At 40.6% G+C, this 21,760-nt stretch overlaps 1 protein-coding gene across 2 annotated transcripts in view; it reads right to left on the reverse strand.

Annotated features, from left to right (window-relative positions):
• Positions 1 to 2,366: 2,366 nt before the first annotated feature.
• Positions 2,367 to 21,760, reverse strand: part of LOC119705005 (myocardial zonula adherens protein) — a 50,239-nt gene continuing 30,845 nt past the window's right edge. The window contains exons 11-15 of one of the 2 annotated variants that reach the window (XM_038146890.1): positions 12,677 to 12,760; positions 12,160 to 12,260; positions 3,884 to 4,579; positions 3,019 to 3,241; positions 2,367 to 2,646 (exon numbers count right to left, since the gene is read on the reverse strand). In XM_038146890.1, coding sequence (XP_038002818.1) covers positions 2,509 to 2,646; positions 3,019 to 3,241; positions 3,884 to 4,579; positions 12,160 to 12,260; positions 12,677 to 12,760 — 1,242 coding nt within the window. In that variant the 3' untranslated portion in view covers positions 2,367 to 2,508. Of the gene's footprint in view, positions 2,647 to 3,018; positions 3,242 to 3,883; positions 4,580 to 8,064; positions 10,701 to 12,159; positions 12,261 to 12,676; positions 12,761 to 21,760 lie in introns of those variants that run through there. The other variant, XM_038146887.1, reaches the window with a different exon arrangement.

Here is a 21,760-nt window from a genome sequence, read left to right on the forward strand (position 1 = left end):
ATCTCTGATTTATAAAGTTTAGAGAGCAAAAGTATGTGTTATAGCACAAAAAAAAAAAAAAAAAAAAAAAGAGAGAGTTGGTTTAGCTATCAGAAGTGTGTGCTCAGCAGAAGCCTAGGCAGAGGTAAATTTCAGTACTCTAGAAAACAAGTCCCTAACTGCATAGCTTTGTGTGAATTCCTCCAGCACAGAAAGCCAGCAGAGAGAAGAAACACACACAGCATCTCACAGAGGTGTGACAGCACAGTCAGTACAGGATAAGGGCAAGGATGCCAGCCAGGGGAAGAGATGCAAACAGCATGGAAGTGGTGATTTGTGTTTCATGAAACAGCAAAGGGAAAGCCAGTACAATTCTGAGGCTGCTTGTCCTTGAGCAGTACAGACTGCAATAGGAGGGCTGATGACAAGATGCAGCTGGACAAGCAGGTGGCTGCATGGAAAGCATTGGTCTGAGAGATGAGCTGCACCCACAAGAGGAGATGGCTCCTTTGGTCTGTGAGTCAGAGCCACGTGCTGAACAGAAATAGATACAACTGAGATCCACTGGGTCATCAACAGGGATGCTGAGGGATCAATGTGAATGGCTGAAAGCAAGCCAACGAATTGTGCTGACAAAGGCAAGCGATGGTGAGAAGCTGGGAGGATGATGAAGAAGCACAGACAAGAGAGGAGGGAAAAAACCCAAGTATGAAAAGAAGGTAGAAAGGGTGAGGAAGGCCTGGAAATGACAAACATGTGCAGAGTCTGAAACCAAATCAGGAAATAAGAAAATCCTCAGGAGAGCAGTCATGGCAAAACTACAAAGATATTGAGGTCTCTGTGAGGTATTCAAGGGACTGAGGCACGTAGGAGGTGCCAGGTGCACAGCTGGTATTTAGATGGAGTTCCAGAAAGCAAGGTAAGATAGCAGGGGCAGGAGGATGCAAGGCACATGGCAGGAGTCAAACACAGGCACACACAGCAGCACGTCATTGGAAAGGGAATGGGTGGTGCAGGGAGGCAGAATATGGATTGGGTTTAGTGACAGCAGGTAAGCCTAATGAGAAAAAGGGAAGAGCAGATGATGAGAAGCCAATGAACAATGAGAAGGCTGCTAGAGGAAAGGGTTCAGGAAAGAGCAAGAGATAAACTAGTCAAAAAATATCACAAGTAGCTTAGCAACAGTTCCACCTGTCCAACAGCAGTGCCAGGTATGGACTGTGCCACAGGGACTGCCCAGGAGGGCTTGTGGAGCACTTGGGAGAGAGTTACTGCCTGCTAGGGAAGTGCTGCCTGCACTCAAGAAGTGGCTGAGACCTTCCTCCCACATTTTCATCCCATGCAGCTTTTTAAATGACTTGCAGCTGGAGCAGCCTTGGTTTCCAAAGACATCATTCCTGCAGGAACATCCAGGGACAGCCCTGCACACACAGCTGTGGCAACACGATGGAAAACAGGTGTTGCCAGGCTATACAAGGAATCTCTGAGGTTTGTTTTAAGGAACTGAACTCAAACTGGGCTCAGAAAATCCTAGTCCAATGGTGAAAATACCATTGTGAGATACTTGTCAGGCGTGTTCCTCATCTTTCAAAATTCGTATTATTCATGGTCATGTAAGGAAGGTTTCTTTTTTATCTTCAAATAACAGCCAAAACTTAAAAATACACACAACACTTCCACCAAGAAAACCAGAAAGTGGATCTCTTAATTTACAGTATTGGACTATGAAAAAATAATACATCCAAAGTAGGAAAGCAGTGTACAAAAATACAGAAAAACATAAAAATCTTTAATAAAAATAGTAAAGTCTTCAGATGAACTTGATCTCTTGATGTGCTTTGCCATAATAACCAAAAACCAAACAGCTGAGTCCCTTAAAGCCCAAACAGAATTTGAGTTACAAAATAACTTTGAATTCTTAGTTATTTACAAAGTAAGGGCAGCAAGTATTATTTTAAGGTGCAGGCAGAGAAACAAGTTCTCATGTGATAAGAAGTTCCCTTACAGCCTAAAGATCAGGTATTTATTGTAACTCTCTGGGCAGGTATTTGCACCATACCATGAAAGCTAATATTAAATAGGTAAAAGAAGTAGCTCACATTTATTCAAGACAAGAGCTTTCATACATGTCAGCAGTTCACAGGCACCTCAGCTTTTTTTATGGACATGTTTTGAGCCAAAGCCTTTGCAATCACATTTCTGCACAGAAGAAACTTTTTCTTATAGCTGACCCATCCTAGCCTGCAAAGCTGTATTAGAGAGCTTACTTTGCTAAAGCTGAGAACTGTGAGGCATTCCACAAGAATTAACTGCCCCAAGTGCTCAAAAAACAGTCCCCAAAGAAGACTGATAAATAACTGTGATATGTGTATTTGTGATGTCCACACTGAACCTTTCCTGGAGCTGTCATGTGAAAATTTTAAGAAAAAGCTGACTAGATGAAGCATTCTCAATATTCAGGTTTGGGTTTTAAGAAGTACTGCATAAAGATCAGTTACACAGCTCATCCACAGACACCCTGCCATGCATTCAGTCTTCTGCTGAAAAATAATCTTCATCTCTCACTTCTCTGTACTGCATTGAGGCCTCCCCCTCTGGTTCAAACCTGAGCATTTTTATATTCAGTCTCTCTGCAAGCTTCTGTGCTGCAAGCTTGGCTTGCATTTCCTACATCAGAAAAAAAAGAACACAGGTTAGAAAGAGTGTTCATTTGTCATTCTCATGAATAAACTAATATACTAAAATATAAACTTGGCATCATCATCATCATATCAGTAATTCCAAAATGGGCTTAATTAAAAGTTTTAGCAACTCGCAAAGAAATTTCAGGTTTCTTTTCACACTAATGTAGGACTAACACTTTCAGAGAGCAATAATAGCTTCTTTAATTATATCATTAAAAGAATCAAATACAAGACAAAGTGCCTTTCCTCAAAGTCTGCCCATCTCAATTCACCTTTATGAAAAGATCCCTTTATCTTTTCTGTTTTGGGAGTGATCCTGGTTGTATAATTTTCAGATCAGATTGTAAATTCATACCTCATAAGCTTCTTTTTGCTGTATCTGAATTGCTATGGATTCCTCTATGGATAACAGCTTGGCAGGGGAGTGGTGAAGTGGTGGCAGCCGAGCTGCTGTGATGTCATCCAAATGTTTCTTGTCTCTGAGTCTTCTCTCTTCTGGAGGAACTGGAGAGCCAAATCCCCCGGGTGATCGACTGGATGAGGAACCATGAGATGATCCACTCTGCTCTCCTGATAGTCTGGAACACATAAAACACCTATGTTGTGATCCAAATTTGCATCACAGGGTTGAACAACTCCAGTTTCAAAACTTACTTTTAACATGTAGGAGTTGAAAATAAATCTGAAGTGCTATGAAAACACAGACAAATAATAAACAACACTCAGAGAAAACAGAACTATTTCTCTGCAGAGAGACAGTATCAAAAGTTTCTCCTGACAATGAACCAAACTGGTTTGCTGATTTATTAGCAAACTGAAGTAGCAATGCTGTGGGAGTCACACAAGGTACAAACTGTTACTGCTACCAGAACAGACAACGTAAACTGTAATTTTCCTAAAAGTGCAGAAAAAGCAAAACACTTCCAGCTATTAAAGTTCTACATGTGCCAAAACTTATCCGAAAGTTTTACCAATTGTTCAGTAGTTTTGCACTTAAGCTATGAAATTCTATGAAGACTCATGACAATTTCAGATGGGTAGAATGAAACCACTGCTCAGCACTGAGATTCTGTGGCATTTAAAGCTACAGAGCCAATATATGAACCCTGTGTGTCATGAGACTTTAAATCTCTTTTAATCATCACTAGAAAACAAAGCCATCATGCTTGTTCTGTACCATTTCCCTTTTATGTACATACAAAAGGGTTTTCAATACTCACGCATTTGTTTTAAATTTGGGTTTTTTTATGACTGGATTCTTGGCTCTGGCCTCTAGAACTTCAATATAATGTGGTGTCTTGGGATGCTGGCTTCCAAATACATTGCCCTTATGCTTTGCCACATCCTGCTGTTTTTCCAATATTTTTTCACTGTTTTCCCGATCTGCAATTGTAACTCTTTGGAAGGCATCAACCAAGGCTTCTTTACTATTGTCCAAAGAAGCTGTACTTTCTGTCCCATCCTCAGTATTGCTCTGGGAGACTTGCTGATCATTGTTCAGGTGATTGCTTGTGGCTGACTCAGAGACATCTTCACAAAAACTATTCTGACCCTTTGTAACAGTCTTTACTTTATTATTTTTCCTCTGAGTCCTTTGATTTTCCAAAGCTGTATTTGTGGCATCTTCTTCAATACATTCTACCTCCTGCCTTTCAGCAGAAATGTCAGAAATGTCCTTAATGTTAGAGTTTTCATTAATGACTGAGGAATCTGCACTGTTCACTGTGTCCTCAGTTAGGACAACTTCCTGTTTGCTTGTATTAATCTCCTCCTGTTTCGCCTGAAACTCCAACCTGACAGCAGATAACAGCTCAGCTGTCCTGGCTACTTCTTCCTCTTGGAAAATGGCAAGCTTCAGCTTTTCAGCAAAATCAGAGATCTTCTTACCCTTATCTGGAAGCCTAGCAATAAACTTCCTAAAACAAAGAAAGAAACAAAAAATATTATAAACAATCCTACTTCAACCTGAGATACAGAAGTTTTACTAGAATAGCTAATGGGGCAGGTTTCACATTGCAACATCAGCTTCCTATTTACTACTAAACTTCTGAAACACAGCAAGATGCAAAGCACTTGTAGCACAGCACTACCTACACGTTGTCAGTGAAACATACGAGCCATGAAATGGTTTGGGTGGGAAGGGACCTTAGAAATCAGCTCGTTCCACCCCCTGTCACAGGCAGGGACACTTTCCACCAGGCCAGGCTGCTCAGAGCCCCACGCAACCCTGAACGCTTGCAGGGATCGGGCAGCCACAGCTTCAGTTGCAGTGCCTCCCCACCCTCACAGGGCATCATTTCTTCCTTCTGTATCTAATCTAAACCTACTCTCTTTCATTTGAACCCGTTCCCTCCCTCGTCCGTCACGACATACTCCTGCAAATAGTTTTGCCCCATCGTTCCTGTAAGCTCCCCTCAGGTTCTGGAAGGCCGCAGTTAGGTTACCCCAAAGCCTTCCCTTTTCCGGCTGAACAATCCCCATTCTCCCAGCCTCTCCTCACGGGAAAGGTGTCCATCCCTGTGCCCGCGGGCAGCAGAGCCACAAGGACACGCACAGCCTGAGCGCTGCGCGCATCCCCAGCCGCTGGATCCCGGGGCTGCCCGCGCCCTCCCCGGCCCCCGCAGGCGCCGAACGGGAGCGGGCGGTTCGTCCTCTGCCGCCTGCAAGGGGACGGGCGAAGTCGGCGGGAAGCCCGGCCCGCTGCCCGGCGCCCGCGCTCCGGCTGCCCTCACCGGTCGGCCAGCAGCCGCTCCTGCCGCCTCAGCATGTCGCGGAGCTCGGGCAGCGCCCGCCCGCGCAGCCCCGGAGCCGCCGCCATGGGCGCCCAGCACAGCCCCGCGGGCCGCCATCTTGCCGGAAGTGACGGCGCGGCGGCGGGGCCGAGCCGCTCGGCAGGCGCACGGCGTGAGGGAGCGCTGGGCTGCGGCACCGCCCTCATCCTGCGAGAATCGCATCCACAGCTGCGAAAGCTGCGGTCTGTGCCCCGTACGGACGTGGGACACGTGCGGAGCAGCGCTGAAAGGCCGTGGGTCTGAGTTTGAGAGCACTTTGACGCCTTTTAGCAATTTTTTGGGTCAGCACTGCAGCAGACTCTGACTTTTCCCCCTCCCCAGAGACCAGTCTGGTGTTCTGTCTAAGTTTTTCGACATCTTTTGTCTGTTACGCACTACCTGGATCATCTGCGGAAAATCCCTTGGGGGAGTTTTGCCTAAGATTGAGGGAAATCACCGAGTTTTTCTCAGCGGGCGATCCCCCGCCCTTGCAGGACGCAAGTTCTTTGAATTGCTGCCTCTGTTAGGCAGGTTTAAGTCACGCACCAATGTCACATTTCTGCATCCTGCAAGAAGGAACACACGATCCTGCAGAGAGTGGGGAACACGGCACGGAAACTGCTCCTGCAGCAGGGAAATGAGAACGTAGAAGGAACAATCTCATTAGAGCACTCCTCCCACAAAATGTTCAGCTGCTTTATGACATGTACAGAAAAGCAATGCCAGTATTTACAGAGAGTTCCATTGATGTGCTAAACTGCATAAACGCAGAAAAAAATGGAGCAAAAAAATGAAGAGAATAAAGTGTTAATAACATGGCTTCTGGGAATCACTGAGTCTGTATTTGTCTAAGTTCACTGGGAAGGAATGTTGTTCATCTTTACAGTTTGGGAGTGTTAAATTTTGGAATAACATTGTCTGTTTACAGGTAACCCACAGTTCCAGAATGATGAACAAGTAGCTGAAATTTGGAAGGTGCTGGAACAAATATATTGGTTGTGAACCGGTGGGCAGTGTCCAGACACCATGCAACTGAGACAGTATCAACTTCAGTACAAACTTGAAGAAGGAAATATAGATTTAGTAATTTAGTAGTATTATTCAATTTTATAAAATGTTACTTCTTTTCATTAGAAAAAGGAGCAAAATAAACTTTAGATTGTAGGGATTTTTTCTGGGCGGGGGCGGCAGGAACTACCATTATCATTTCTCTGCTCAGGAATTTTGAGGAGGAGTGGAAACAAGCTACACATACAATGTAAATCACCCCCAAAACAACAAGAAAAATGGTATGAGTATTTGGAATTTAACTGAATATTTTTTTATTTCATTTAGGAAAAACCTGATTTCTTATCAGCATGATGCAGCTTTGTAATAATTAATTTTATTTTCCTTAAAAGAATACCAACTCCTCCCTTTAACCCTGTTTCTCAAAAAAACAAGTCCCAAACTCTTCAAAAGCAAATCTATATGTATTTATACCTATCTGTACTGGGAAGCAACCATCACATCACTGCATTGTCTACATACCACATGCCTTTACAGAATATTGTAACCTCACAGATACTCACTTCTGTGTATTTTCTCTTAAAATCAATAAGTCCCTTTTTATTTTGAAAATATTCACATACCTTGAGTTGTAAATGGCTCCTGTGTCCTTCTTTTCTTGTGCTCCTTACATGTTGTGCTTGAGGCAGGGCTGGAAGGGCCTTAACTCAGGACTCTCATACACTTTTCTTCTTTTACACATGCAAATAGCCCCAGGGGCTGAACAAGAACGAAGCAAAATGTAAGTGGAATAAAACTCTCAGCGTGTACATCTCCATTCTGAGGAGCAGGGATTTCCTGTGCAGAATTACAGACTTCATGCACAGTGAACTTACTTCTCATCTGTCCATATGCAGAAATTTTCAGATGTCAAATATTTAAACCTCTCTGAAAAGCATCCATATCCAGCTCCCAGAATCCCACGCTGCAGGTTCAGCACCAAGCACTGCCCATCTCAACAAGATTTTATCAGGGCTTGTTGGCAGTCTGAGCTGAATACGCATAAATAGGAAAGCATTATTGGAGTTAAAAACTTGACATTCTTCCTGTGAGCATTACAAACCTGTGACACTGCGATTATCGTGTTTGCACAACCTCTTCTTTAGCTGACATGTAGATTGCTTTATTTTTATAGTCTTAAAAATAAATCTCTATTATCAGTAAGTGGATATAAACTGTAAATAAAGATGTGCCACAACCATCCCAAGTCTCTTCCTGCTGAAGCCTGGAGAGCATCATCCCAGATGGATTCAGATGTTATCTGGATGATCTGAAGCTGCAGGGCTTTTTTCCAAGAGCTGTGCTGCCCAGTTTTTGTTTATCCTGTGCAAGTCAATAGTTTTTTATTTCATTAAAGAGTTCATCTACTTTTGTGACTTGGCTTTGAGAGTCTTTAGCCAGGGAGTGCCTTCCTGTTCTCAAGAGCCTGTGTGCCAAAGGAAACACCGAGGAGAACATTGAGGCTCCGCAGGAGCCGCTCTGCATTCCCACATGTTTAGAACAAACAAGGTTGTGAACAGTAAGAGTCTGCAATGTTTTAAGGTAGGTTTATTTCTAATAGACTGTTGACACAACAGAACAACAAGTTTAAATATAGTGTTTATTGCAATTTATCCTTTTCATGTCCTACATACTGGATGTATTAAAAGCATACAATGTAATACATTATTTGTACAGCATATATGAAAAGTGTATCCCAAAATACTTTCCAGAGTGTCCGGAATAAATCACAAAAGAATACTTATCATAGTACAAATGTAGTCATACAATTGACTTACATTTAGTGTACTTTCTGGGACCTTCCATAATGGCTTTTATTGCTGTTTACAGAAATTTTACTAGTTTCTAATGTGATAGTACTAATTACCTCAGTCTCAAATTGAGAAAATTTATACAGAAGTGTTACAGTCTTTTCAGTCAGGTTTGTTATTATCTATGCTGATTTACATTACTGCTCATTTGACTGGAAAGCTCTACATTTTCATGTAACACAATGACATAAATACAGTTCCTCTCCTGTTCTTCACAGCTACCAAATTTACAGTAGTCCAATCAAGTGATAGTCATCCAGCTCACTGCATGTCAAAATGCTCTTAAAATACAGCTTTGACTTTAGTCCTTATTTGGTTTAGAAAAAAATACTGTATTTCATCAAACAGTCAAGACAAAATTTACACATAACATCTTTACAGTAAAAACTTAAGGCCTTGCTGCATTCCTTGTAAAGTCTTGAGCAGAATGTTGCAAGTCTCAGAGTTAAAAATAGCTTGCAGCATTTTCAGGAGATCCTCAGGAGTACATTAAAAGGAGAATGAACTTCCTTTGAGTCTGTGTCAAAACAGCATTTTGATACTTACCCTGCTCTCTACTACCATCCATTGAGCACCTCACAGTCATCAGTTGTTTTCTGACTTCTGGCCAAAATCAGAGGGGTAAAGGATTTTCACTTTTTTAAACTTGTCAGTTAGTGTCTTTTACAGTAACATGCATTTCCTTTTAGCTAAAAATACCACCTTCATCCATTCATCTTAAGTTTGAAAGTAATTTTCACAAACCATGGTCCAGAATTCAAGTCCTGAATTACAGAGGGACTGTTTGGGCACAGAAATGCTAAAAAACATTCTGTAAGACCTGTAAGTTGTATCCCTAATGGACATTAATATACCTGTTGGGATCAGTTTTTAGTGTCTTTCGGGATCAGTTTTTAGTGTCTTTCTCTTCAAAAACAGATACTGTCCAAATACTTGCTGTTATCAGCCACTAGATGGAGATAAGATTTCACAGGTACAAAGCTTATCCCTGAAATCAGAGTTATTATTCATCTTCTTGTGTGTTCAACATTTTTATTTTAAATACAACTTTAGTAAGTGTACTTGATTTGACTAGACAGGACTGAATTGCATTAGGCTGGAGATAAAAGCAATCCCTTTGTGAAGCTCTGTGGCAAGGTGAGCACCTTCTGGGATTGACACTGCATGCAAGAACAATATTGATCATACAGAACCTAAGTTGTTTGTTTTCTGTTGCAGGTACTGTAATTAGTAAAAAAAAGGTCCTTCATTCATGTTAACAGAATTAAAATAAGATATTCCTACTTCATTTTAAACTTGCTAAGAGTGGAAGATCAAAACAAGATGTAAGTAATACCCTATATATATATTTAAATTAGTTCAGTACTAGATACAGTCACTCCTGCTGCTACTTTGAAGCCAAAGATAAGATTTTAAGTGGTTTGGATAAAAAAAAAAGTAGTACTCAAAACCCCACATCCTGATTCAGGATTGCTACTGCTGTTGGAATTGCAAGGACTGCTGCAGGTTGCAGTAGGCAAACTTTTGTTTAATGAAGACTCCTTCCTTCCTTGAATGGAAAAGTAAATAAATAAAGTGTCAGGGATTTTCCTACACAATTGCTACTGAATGTGTCACCCATGGTCACTCTGTGCCATGACTGAGGAAGTGCAAACCAGTGCCTCAGTCCGACAAAGCAAATTCCATTATAATCTGCTCTATCCCTTACTGTTTTGAGCCACAAACACAATATTCATCTGCTGTGTGTTGAGGGAATTGTTTTAAACAGCCAGTTCATCTCTCCCTCCCAGACAGAGTGCTGGGTACAAAAGAGCTGCTCCCAGGTGAAGAGAGCCCTCAGCTGCCCCAGGTTTCTGGGACAGGTGTGAGCCACCTTCAGTTTGGAGCTTCCACACAAATTCCCTCTGCCAGCACAGCTTCAGGTACTGCTCCAGTAGTACTGACAACAGAATACATTAGAGCCTCATTACTCAAACAGAATTACAACACAATTGAAGGGGAAAAAAAACAAAACTGTACAGCTATACAAGTCCTTACAGGCATTTGAAATGACACATTGCACTAGACAGCTTCTAAAGGAGCAGTATTGCCTGACTGCTGCTTCACTCAGCCTGCTGCTTCCCTATTCCCTCACAGTTAACATCAGTAGTAACTTCAGGTATAAAGTTACTCAAGAGCTGCTTTCAGGATAAATTTAGCAAGACTCCATGCTGCTGCTCTCCTCTAAACTGATAAAAACTTAGCTAACCAAGCTGCAAAGTCTCAGAGATCTGCTTGTGTTTCAAAAGCTGGCTGAGTTGAGTTCTCAGGATGTGCTGCTCCTTGTGCTGAACTCCAGCACTCTCTTGAATGGGGTGTACGTCCTCACCGGCCTCGGACTTTCAGGAGGTCTGTTCTCAGAGCTTGTGCTGCTCAGGAGACAAGAGAAAGCTTACAGTGTTAAGGTCAGAGTATCACACAGCTGGGCCTGTAATGCCATGGCAATGAACTTGCACCCTTGTGTTGATATTGACAGGCTAAAATTAAACTTATCAGTGCATTTGGTATGTTCTATATTTCTTTTCTATAATGCTACAAAGAGTATTTGATAAAAACCGTGGCAGATACTGACATGTTTACAGGCCAGCATTTGCTGGTGCTCACAGTGGAATGCCCAGCAACAAAGTTATTAGGATTAAGAGTCCTACAACAAAAAAAGATAGCGGTATTGCATTTAAGAACTCAATTAATCATTAAGAGTAATTCCATGAAATCTAAACTGCACAGAGGTGCATTCCTTGAAAGAGATAAATCTCAAAAAGAGGAAAAATATCAGATAGTAGGGGCTGTGCTTACAAACGGAGGGGCCTGAGAGAGGGCAACAAAGATAGGTTTCTGTTGACAATCTGAGTGAAAAAACAGTGTATTTAAGGTTCCAAAACACATGCCATTAAAATATGCTCTAGGCTGAACTCCAAAATTAGTGTATTGTTAAATTATGAAGGAAATTTTAGTTTGCTTGCTGATTTCATATGCTAATTTACATTCCTTCAAACTAAACAATTCAATTTGCAGAGCAGTTACAATGAACAAGTTTACTTATTGGTAATAAAAGTAACGTGAAGTGGTCCTCCTTATTTTACTAGTTTCTTTCCTGTTTTGCCCTTCCCTGTGGGGCCTTGCGGGGAATACTGAAGTGCAAGTGCAGAGCCCTGCTGCAGGCTCAGGGCAGAGAAAGCAGGAGAGAAGAGGAGGCACCACAGCCGAGCTTTCCAAAGCCAGGCTGCAGAGCCCCTGGCACCACAGCCGAGCTTTCCAAAGCCAGGCTGCAGAGCCCCTGGCACCACAGCCGAGCTTTCCAAAGCCAGGCTGCAGAGCCCCTGGCACCACAGAGCAGCCCCAGCGTTCTGGTGCAGCCCTGGCGATGTCAAGGCAGTGTTTACGGGGCAATCGTGCAGCCCGGGCCAGGAGATCTCCAGAACTGCTGCAGCCCTGCCCTGTGGGTGTTCCCTGCTCTCCAGTGGTCCCGGTCACACCTCAGGGCACAGATGTGAAGCCAGTGCTGAGCAGCCTTGGGCACAGCTGTCCCGTGTCTGCAGCACTGCCAGCAGCCGCTCTGCACCAGAACTTGCCACCCCTCAGTCCCCTCTCTGACTTCTCGACTTAAATTGCACCATTGGCAATAACTACTCCCCACGAGTTTGCAGTATGTTTGCATCTTTAAGAAAAAAAAAATCCTAAACCATAAATCACTGATGTGAACTGAACCTAGGAGTGAAGTGCTCTTTTAAAACTCAAACAGTTCATTAGCAAAGTGGTTCACTAATACAGCACTGATAAGGGAAATAATGGGGAATTTTCCTACAAACAAGCAGAAAAAGTAAATACCTGTATGGAAGATCACATTCTACACCAGTATCTCTGGTTTCTATATTGGTCTTTTGTTGGTTTTCCATTAAGTAGTCCAGTTTATCTTGCAACTCTTTATTCTGGGAAACAGTAATTTTCATCACAAGTTTATTTCATTTACGGTAATTAAACAAGGAAATAAAATTGCACATTGCCCTCTCCCTACAAGAAACAGTGTAAAAGTATGTATTGATAAAATAAAGGAAGCCTTAATTCTGGAAAGAATTAAACCAACAGTCTTATTCAGAAGCTTCTGGTCTAAGTCATTATAAAACCATTAGAAAATTGTAAATTAAGAAACTTTGAGTGAATATTGAGACTTTATTACATACACTCTAGACTGTATGACTGGTGTCATAAGTTTAATTTCCATTTGAAGAACAGCAAATACATTTAGTAATTATACATCCAGATAGCACTGGATGACATTGGTTCAAATTTAATTTGGTTTCAAAAAATAATCACAATAATGTAAACTTAAAATGTAATGCCTTACCTCACATTCTAAGAAAGAGATTTTGTCTAAAAGCTGTATTATAAATAATTCCTTTTCTTTTACTTTCTTCCTTAGCATTTCAATCTATGAAGAAAAACAAAGATGTTTAGTCTGATGGGGATGGGAAAAGAAAGAAAATTATCTAGGTATCACAGGAAGAAAACATATTTAATATTATTGTTCAGAAACAACTGAATACCTGTAAGTATTCAAAAACTGCTTTAATCCCTGGCTTAGCTACCAAATTTAGTGGACTTTTACTAAAGTGAATTCATTTTGCAGAACAGCTAAACTGAAATCAAGGAACAGTCATTGCAAGAATGACCATTTCTGAATACTTTGGTTAAATTTTCCATGCATTCTCACCAGTCACTTTTTAACTCTGTATATTAAAATCAAAGCTGTGAGCAAACACTAACATCCCTTCACCAGCCTAAAACTTTTCAGCATATCCGGAAACAATGATTCATATAAATATTCCCATCCTGCTAAAGGAGAAAGATAAAATACTTAAGGCACAATAATGAAAATGATACTCTCCCAAAAATTTACTGCTAGAAATTCTAAAATATTTAAACAAAACCATACAGAACTGTGTAAAAAAAAAAAAAAAAGGAAGAAGCCGAAAAATACACATATTGAACTGAAAAATGAAAAGCTGTAACATCAACTAAACTTTAATTTAGTCTCCATGACTTTCAGGTATCACATGTCACTGACACAATGATCAGCTGTTAGTTGGAAAAGCTAAAACATGAACGCCATATTGTTTTCAGCTGAACAGTTACAGAATACAGGAGTGCTATCATCATCCATCTTTCTCAAAAACAGATCTTTCCATTTTCTCCTCTTTTAAAGTCCATGTAAAAACTACCCATGTAATCTAAAGCAATTATCATTTCAGTTTTCAGCTCACAGAAACACAAAGCTTGTAGCATTTTCAGAGAATCTTAGAACATACCTCAGTCTTCATATTTAACCACAACTTTGTTTAATTGTAAGACTGAATTAAGTCAGTTATATCTTCCCTGGTTCAATAGCTTCAGTCCTGCCAATAAACTCCACTTTAGAAAAGACAAACTGTTCTCTTAGGACTTTCAAGTGGATCTTTTCTATTAATATTCTCCTACTATGCATATAAGGAAATATTACTAACACCAATAATCAGTGCCACACAAAGAAGCCCAAAGCCAAGCACAGCTGTGTGATCAGACTGGTACACAGCCATTCTTGCTTGGTATTGAAAATAATCAACTCCATCAGCTGCCTAGGCTGGTTTTTACATCAAACACAAAATATTTCTGTTTCCAAATAAGTGATCTAACTATCTGTCATCCAAAAGCAAGACAACTGTTGTGTTTCACAGGCATTTACCTTATGTTCATTCTATGACTGAAAGATCCTAAGCCATGAAATAAACTGACAGTAACGATTATGTTCACCAGTATCATGTACAAATAGATTTTGTGTTAGTTAAAATTAATGTTCTGCTTATTTTTCATACTGGCTACAGAAAGACAGCTCCCTATGGATGTTTTTGAGTTATTTTAATTAGAATACTCTGAAGGCGAAGATGAGCATCGACACCTTAAAATCTAACAGAGAATACAAAAAGGAAGACTTTGACAAACAGCTTCCTCCCCTTCCCAAACACAGAACTGAACTCCAAAGAGACGTTTTGTATTTTGGTGAGGATGCTCTAGGGAGCAGCAGACGGAAGCATACACAAAAGTACCTCCAGGCTCTCGTAACATGTTTATATAGTACCAGTCAGAAGCCATTAAAACCATGCCCTTGTCCCAGAGTTACAACAGATTTTTAAAATCTGCTTTTTTCTTTTTTTCTTTTTTCTTTTTCTGCAGAGAATATGCAGAATATCATCACAAGCTCTGTGTCTCAGTCTAGCAGTCAAACAGAATGGTGTGGTTAGACCAAGCAGGTTACAGTATGATCAGGCTGTGAATTGTGTAACCTGTATAAAACCTTTTGGTGGGTCTTTAAACATTAGGAACATAGACACAGCCACACATCCCAAATGCATTTCAGGAGAAATAAATGCAGCAGTGAGGCTGCATTTGAGGTGCTAAAATGAGAGGCTGTTTCAGCACCTCAAAAAAAAAAAGAAAATTTTTTTTGAAAAGTCTTGCAGAAAAGACTGCAGGAAAAATGTCCTGCAGTCTTGCTCCCTGGACACAGCAAACCACCCTGTGAGGCCACTGCAGAGGGAAAGCAGGCTCAGAATGGAGCAGGAATTCTGCACCCCCAGACACATGGCCAAACAGCTGCCTCAGCAGCTACTGCAGGCCAAGGGCTGAAATGCGTATCCTGACAAAGATGACACATCCCAGCACAGTAATTTACTATAAAAATAAGTTTATTTACTTAATAAGGACTTGAGTACACATCATCTTATGCCATTAACACCAGCAACAAAAAAAAAAAAAGATTTGATTAATCCTTGAGAGGGTATGTCACAGGAAACCAGGAAAAACAGGAATAACTCTAAGAGATTATATTAATATGTTATTGTATTAAATTTTAAAAACCCCAAAACCCACAAATCCACATCTTGAGAATTTGTTTTTAGAAGCTGCATAAAGCAAGAGAACATCTAGCAGGTGTCAGAGCAATAGATTTTGACTTTGAGTTGAATACAAGATAAGGAGGAGAAGAGGAGAGGCAAGATGGGTCAAACACAATACTCCAGGCATGAGTGGTGGCCAGAACAGTCTGGTCAGAATGGTCAGAAACAAATCAGTGCAAGCCAAAGACTCTCAAATTCCATGGACTGACTCTTGTATCCAAGTAATTTCTGGACTGACTCCAAGATAAAATTATCATCAAGATGTTCCTGTGTTTTCTTTGGTCAATGCTCATGGTCTATAATCCACATCATCCTTGCTGTGTCTGCAGACCTCACGGCTGCTGCTCACTGAACTCAGCAACTTGGTCCCAAACCTGGCTTTTGCACAACTACCCTCTCAGATTTCTTCATAATTTTCTACAAGCACCATTCAGGTACATCCTTCAGGCTCTCTCTGCCAACCTTCTCCAGAAATGTCCAGATGGACTTTCCCTAGCACTTAATTCTTGACTTGACTTAAATCTATTGTTAAGACTCCACATTTCTACCTGCATTTCTATAACCTTCCTGTCTACATTAAGCACTCAAATGAAACTGGCAACCTACTTAGAAATATCAGTTACATTAATGATCCACTCATTCCTTTCAAAACAGTTCTGCTAACAGTAATAATGTGACTTTTAGCAACCCTGGGCCACACAGTCACCCTTCTTCCTACCACTGCATTCTCTCTTACCTCCCCCAACCCACTGTATCCATTGTTCCTGCTTTCCCTTCCCCAGCCGGGAGACATCTGACTATTCCAAAACTGGGAAGAGAAAAGCTACAAGGCCCAAGCTCCAGTTTGTAATTTATCTGGTGTGCCAGCAGCTGAGGGGCATGATGTGCACTCAGCCCTTCAGCCACCCCACCTCAAACCCTGGCACTTCCCTGCCGGGCAGAGAAAGGGCACCGAATCTCTCCCCATCCTGGCACGATCCATGGAGTTCCCTGCCAGTGGTGCTGGGTGTGCAGGTTGCATTTCACATACCCACTGCAATTTCCAATGATCTGAATCAGCACGTAAGGTCCAACATGGAATGTGAATCATCCTGAATTTATCCACTGACTCAGGATTAATATGGTTACTGATTTCTTTTTAAGATCTCTCATTCTTGTTTCTCTCCTACTGCTGTCACCACCTCTATGCTTTTCTCTCCTTCAGAAAACTTGAGGTCATTTGTCAAACTGCCTCAATCTTCAGATTGTCACTTTATCTTGCTGCATCTCCCAGAAAATTCAATTCTTCTTGTCCATCCCATTGATGAAGATCTCTTTATTTCTCATTTCTGCTCCTTACAGATTCTCCAAATACCAAACAATTGTCACGGTACTTAATGGGCTGTGTAAATAGTAAACTTTGCTTCCCTAAGATGGAAAGTGAGATGAAAGAGTCAAAGGCATTAAACTGATCTCATGGACAGAATACATAAGAAGACCAGTCAAGAGAAGAACTGGAGAACTGCAAGATCTAAAAGGAAGAGCCTGTAAACAAATGCTGGATATGTGACTAATGGTATTAGAATGAAAAGTCAACAGAATTACAAAGCTATTAAAGCAGAAGGGAAAAGCATCCGGAGAGAAAATGAAAATTGTATTTAAATGTAGAGCCTTTATAAAGAATGTCTGAAATAGGAAACTGTTTTATTCTGTGTAACTCAGATACAGATTTGGATGCATTAAACTATACAGTGATCTCCTGGATTGGAACAGATCCAGCTATTAGGTAAATCAGTCACCATTTACCACTTAACAGTATTATCCATTTGTTTAAAATATTTACCAGAACATAGTTTTAATATATATAAGTATCATATTATTCCAGTATACCTATATTTTCCTTATTCCTCCACCATTAATGTATACTGGGCATCAGTAACACCAATATAGAGACATGAACAAATTAGTCAGAAATATGACTGCACAGGACAAACAGATGCTATACAGCACACACAAAACAAGACAGACAAGACATTGCAACATCAGCCTGAGCTCGCAGAGGTAATTGCTGTACAAGGAGAACAGGATTTTCCTCGGTCCTGTATTTCACTGGACCTTAACTGGTATTTATGAGAAGCTAGACAAGAATTGAAATTTTTTCAGGGAGGATAATGCAGTGAATAGGAATGAGAACCTTTGCGTTTTAATCCTCCTTAAATCACATGAACAACTTATCCACTTAAACTTACACTTTTTGTATTTTAAACCTCACATTGCATTTACAGAAGAAGTAACAACTGACTGATTTAGGTCAACATAGAGACCTTCCTAAATGAATGAGCTCTATGAACACATTATCCAGTGGTTGATGTCCATGTATTGCTAAAGCAGGGGCTGACATGTCCTAATGAGTTACAGACATCGGCTCATTGTCTGCACATCAACCCACCTCGTTAAGCATTACCTTAGTAATGGGCAAGTTTCTAATTTATGACTTGGCCTGGGAATTCCCAGCTGAAAGTGCTGATGTTGTGCATCTATAAACCCTCTCACCAAACACTAGCAGTGATTCTACTTCTGCCAACAGATAAGCAATGTACTGCTTGCTCAAGTCCTCTGAGGAATGCCAAACACTTGTACTGGGGAGGGGGGGAGGAGGGTGTGGGAAGTTATTCGTGTTCTGTCCTTTATCTTCTTCCTCCAAGATCCCAAGGTGGGTTTCTCTTTTTACTTTTCTTGTTCTGCATTTCTGTTGTTGTTTCATTTTTATGGTAGGTACTATGCAATGTAGATTTTGGTTAATAAAAGTTTGGCAGCTGTTGTTGGTAATTCCATCTTCTCCTCCTCTGTGATTCTGTGTGGCTTCTTTTACATGACCTTAAAGCTGTTCTTCCATATTAAAAGAGGGAAATTTCACTATATATCTGGAGTTGGAGTGTCTTGATACAGATGTTTTCAGATGTTTAAGTCTTTTTTGGAAAAATTTCTTCTCTTTATACCCCATCTGTGCAATACAAAGTATCTTCTGTGTTTGGGATATCATTTGCTCATTAGCACTTTGTCCTTTCATGCAAGTATCTTCCCGGACAGGAGACAGCTTCTCCCTGGTGTCTGGTGACCATTTATTATCCAACGAATCTGAGACTAAAGCTGGAGAACAGCTCATGGGCCATGACCTAGAGACAGTTCAATTCAGTAGTTAGGGGAATTTCATGTGAAATCTAAGTTCTGCAGATAATTTCTTGGCATGAAATCAAATACCCTTTTTTCTTCAGATCCCTTCAGAACAGCTTCCTATATCTGCATCAACCCCCTTGCCTTGCTTATAAAATGTAAATGCTAATTTCCTTCCATCCTCTGCTTCTCAACAATGAAATAACATTACATATAAAATAAGCTTACTGTGCAATGAAATTGCAATCCATTTCAAAGTGAATTGCATAAATCTCAAAACTAAACCTCTCTTAAATCTCTCCAGGTTTGAAATTGAGATCAAGCCACTAAATAATGATATTGCTAATTTAAAATCTGTGTTTTGTATTTCATTTATCTCACATGAAAGTCTCATTTCCTACAGTGGCACAGACAGGATGAACTGGTTGACCCATAAGATAGATACTTGGAAGAGAAGCATTTACCCCTCTCACTGAAAAGAGCAATTTCAGCCCTGAAGGGAACAGTGTGGTAGCAGCTTCCCATGCCCTCCTGCGGTGCCTCTGCCTGCAGCTGCCTGCCCAGTCCCATCTCTGCAGGGGAAACTCCTCAGTGGAAGGGCCTGAAGTTGGTGTGCCTCTGCCTTTCACCTGTGAGTCTCCCTGCAAATTCTTCCTCTCATCAAACTGTCTTTTTTTCCTGGATTGCCTTTGCTCTACCCAGCCATACTTTAAGACATCGACAAAGGCAAGGGCTAAAACAATCTGAGCCTTGGGTGACCCACTCTGGCCATCTGTCTCTCCTCACGTGTTTTTTTGAAAGCCTGTGATGAACAAATAGTATGAGAAAAGGGCTGGGTTTCTAAACACCTGCAAAATGCAAGTCCTGCACTTTTAAGTGCTAGCACTGCATTTAAAACATACTACACTAAGCTGTGAACAAATAGATTTGTTTAACAAACAAGTTCAACACAGGGATAAATCTGTCAGCCATAAATCATCTGCAGTCTCTCTCTAATGAGAACATGAGGCTTTAAGACTATGCAGGATAACTTTCTGCTCAGCTGGTGCACTAATGAGCAGCAATTTTTGCTCTCACAGAGAAGAATCCCTATGAGGATGAAAAATATATGGGCATGAGAGCTAACACACAAAGGTGTTGAAGGTCACCATCTCTAGAAAATTTCCATTTTATTTCTCCCATTTATTTTTCTTCTGAAAGTTATTTTCTATGCTTCTATTTAATTTATGACTGGTTTGGCTAGATCCAGTTGAAAAAGGTTCTATTAATGCCTGAGATGGAAGGATTTCTTTTCAGAGGGAAAAAATAGAAGCAAATTTTTTATTTTGCTAAGGAGTATAAGCACACTGAATTCCAAGTGTCCTCCTCTGCCTGGGCTCAATTCCCTAGATCACATAATCCTTGCATTCAGTACCGACATGATGAGATCTCTGAAGAGGAAGGTGTTAATACTCTTGACCTCCATGGCCTCCTACATCTGATGCTTCTCTGCAGCATCCCCTTTCATGCCTATGTTAGGACTGACCACCACCTCCTAACACAGTTTTAAACACCATCAAAATAGCACCAGAGGTGTTAGAGTTGCCTGCTTCATCACAAAACTCCATTCTAAAGCTTCTCTTTCACTTTCTCCTGGCTGCTTGCTGTTTTTTTACAGAATGCTCTGCATCTGTGATTTGCAAATGATCCGTCATCTTTCCCAGAAACGGCTTAGGAGCAACCTATTCCATGATTTTTTCAGCCAGGAGATTCATCTCAATACTTGTCCAATTTTGACAGTTCTCCATATGAGTCTGAAGCAGTATCTCTTGTTTGCTCAGCATCCCTTTGAAGTGATGTTCATTTCTCCAATTTCTCTGAATTGGAGATGGTAACAGCATAAACTCATTGTGATTTACACTGGAAGAGTAAAGCCCTTATTTATACTTCGGATCTGTGTCCAATACACGAAGATTCATAGTGAACAAAGCTCATCCTGTAGTCAAGCAAGTTTAGGCTTTCTCACCTAGCAGTTCATCCAGCAGCCCTGTTTCACCTTCACACATAAGCACTGCTGATAGTTTTAACTACTTACTTTCCTTCCACTTCTCTCCTGAGTTTCCCAGGCTAGCCTGTTCTCACTCTATTGACTGCCACAGAGAAGGTAAGTGTTTCAGAGAGCAAGATTTCTAGCTTTTGAATTGTTTGGTTATTCTTTCTCAATTATTTAAATGCAAGCTGTCAACATCATTATAATACCCTCATAAATCCTAAGATGGCATGTTATTTTCCAGATACCAGCCATGAAAATACTGCAATAATGAGTAACAGGGCAGGCTTTCATTACACTTTTCTTGATATTCCTTGCCATTACATTCTGCAATCAGTTAAATTTAGCGTAGGGAGGATGTGTGTTTAAATATACCCTGATGAACATGTCTTCCGGGACTTAAATAGTAGTGCAATCTTCCCCATTTGCTCTAGCAGATATTTTTAGTGCTGCTGCTCACTAGTTTTCAACCTAACTTCAGAACAGACTCTTCAGATAGCATTCCTTTTCAATATTTTTGTTGCCAACTTTTCAGCTTCTATGGCATAGTTAGCAAGTGTTTGCTTAAAATGAGCCAAAAAATACTTATCTAATATTATGTAGAGAAAAGCACAAAATCATGAAAATCACATCACATGCTTGGATAGTTGAGGACATACATATCTGCAATGTTTTTTCTCCTGCCCCATGGTGAACAGCTACTCTTCTCTACATTATTAAACTGCTATTTTTAGGCCTTTAATTAAGAGTCTAGTTTAAAACAGGGCATGCCAACTATATTATGGATATTATCTCAAACACAGTACAAACACAAGCAATAAACAGCACAGAATTAAGAAACAAAGCCCCAAACATTAAATGCCTGATGTATTTGGTACCACCTGACCTGATCAAACCTCTGGTACAGGAGTCTTTAGCTAGCTCACTAGTGAAAATATAGATGTAGCTACACAGATGTTCAGGCAGAAGGAAGCTGAATTAAAATAAAAATTAAAACACACAGGGACTAAAGGAAAGAGCAACTATATCTACCCTATGGCTAGGTGGCAGTCAAGACTGATATGGGTTTAACTGAATCTGAAAAGCAGGCAGTCAGACAGCAGTTAGAAGCAGACATGTTTGACAATTAATAGTGACTTGGTCACGTAACACTCGTTAAATAGGATAACCAGATGGTCTAGAAGGGCTTTCTGTGTATATGAAGGCACCAGCAGAGATACATTACAAGTATTTAGCAAGCTAAACTTACCCCTTAAATCTAATATTAGTGAGATCATAATCATTGGCATAAACTTTATGTGTGGTTTTATTCCAAAAC

This window comes from Motacilla alba, chromosome 10 (assembly GCF_015832195.1).
Source record: "Motacilla alba alba isolate MOTALB_02 chromosome 10, Motacilla_alba_V1.0_pri, whole genome shotgun sequence".
Taxonomy (NCBI): domain Eukaryota; kingdom Metazoa; phylum Chordata; class Aves; order Passeriformes; family Motacillidae; genus Motacilla; species Motacilla alba.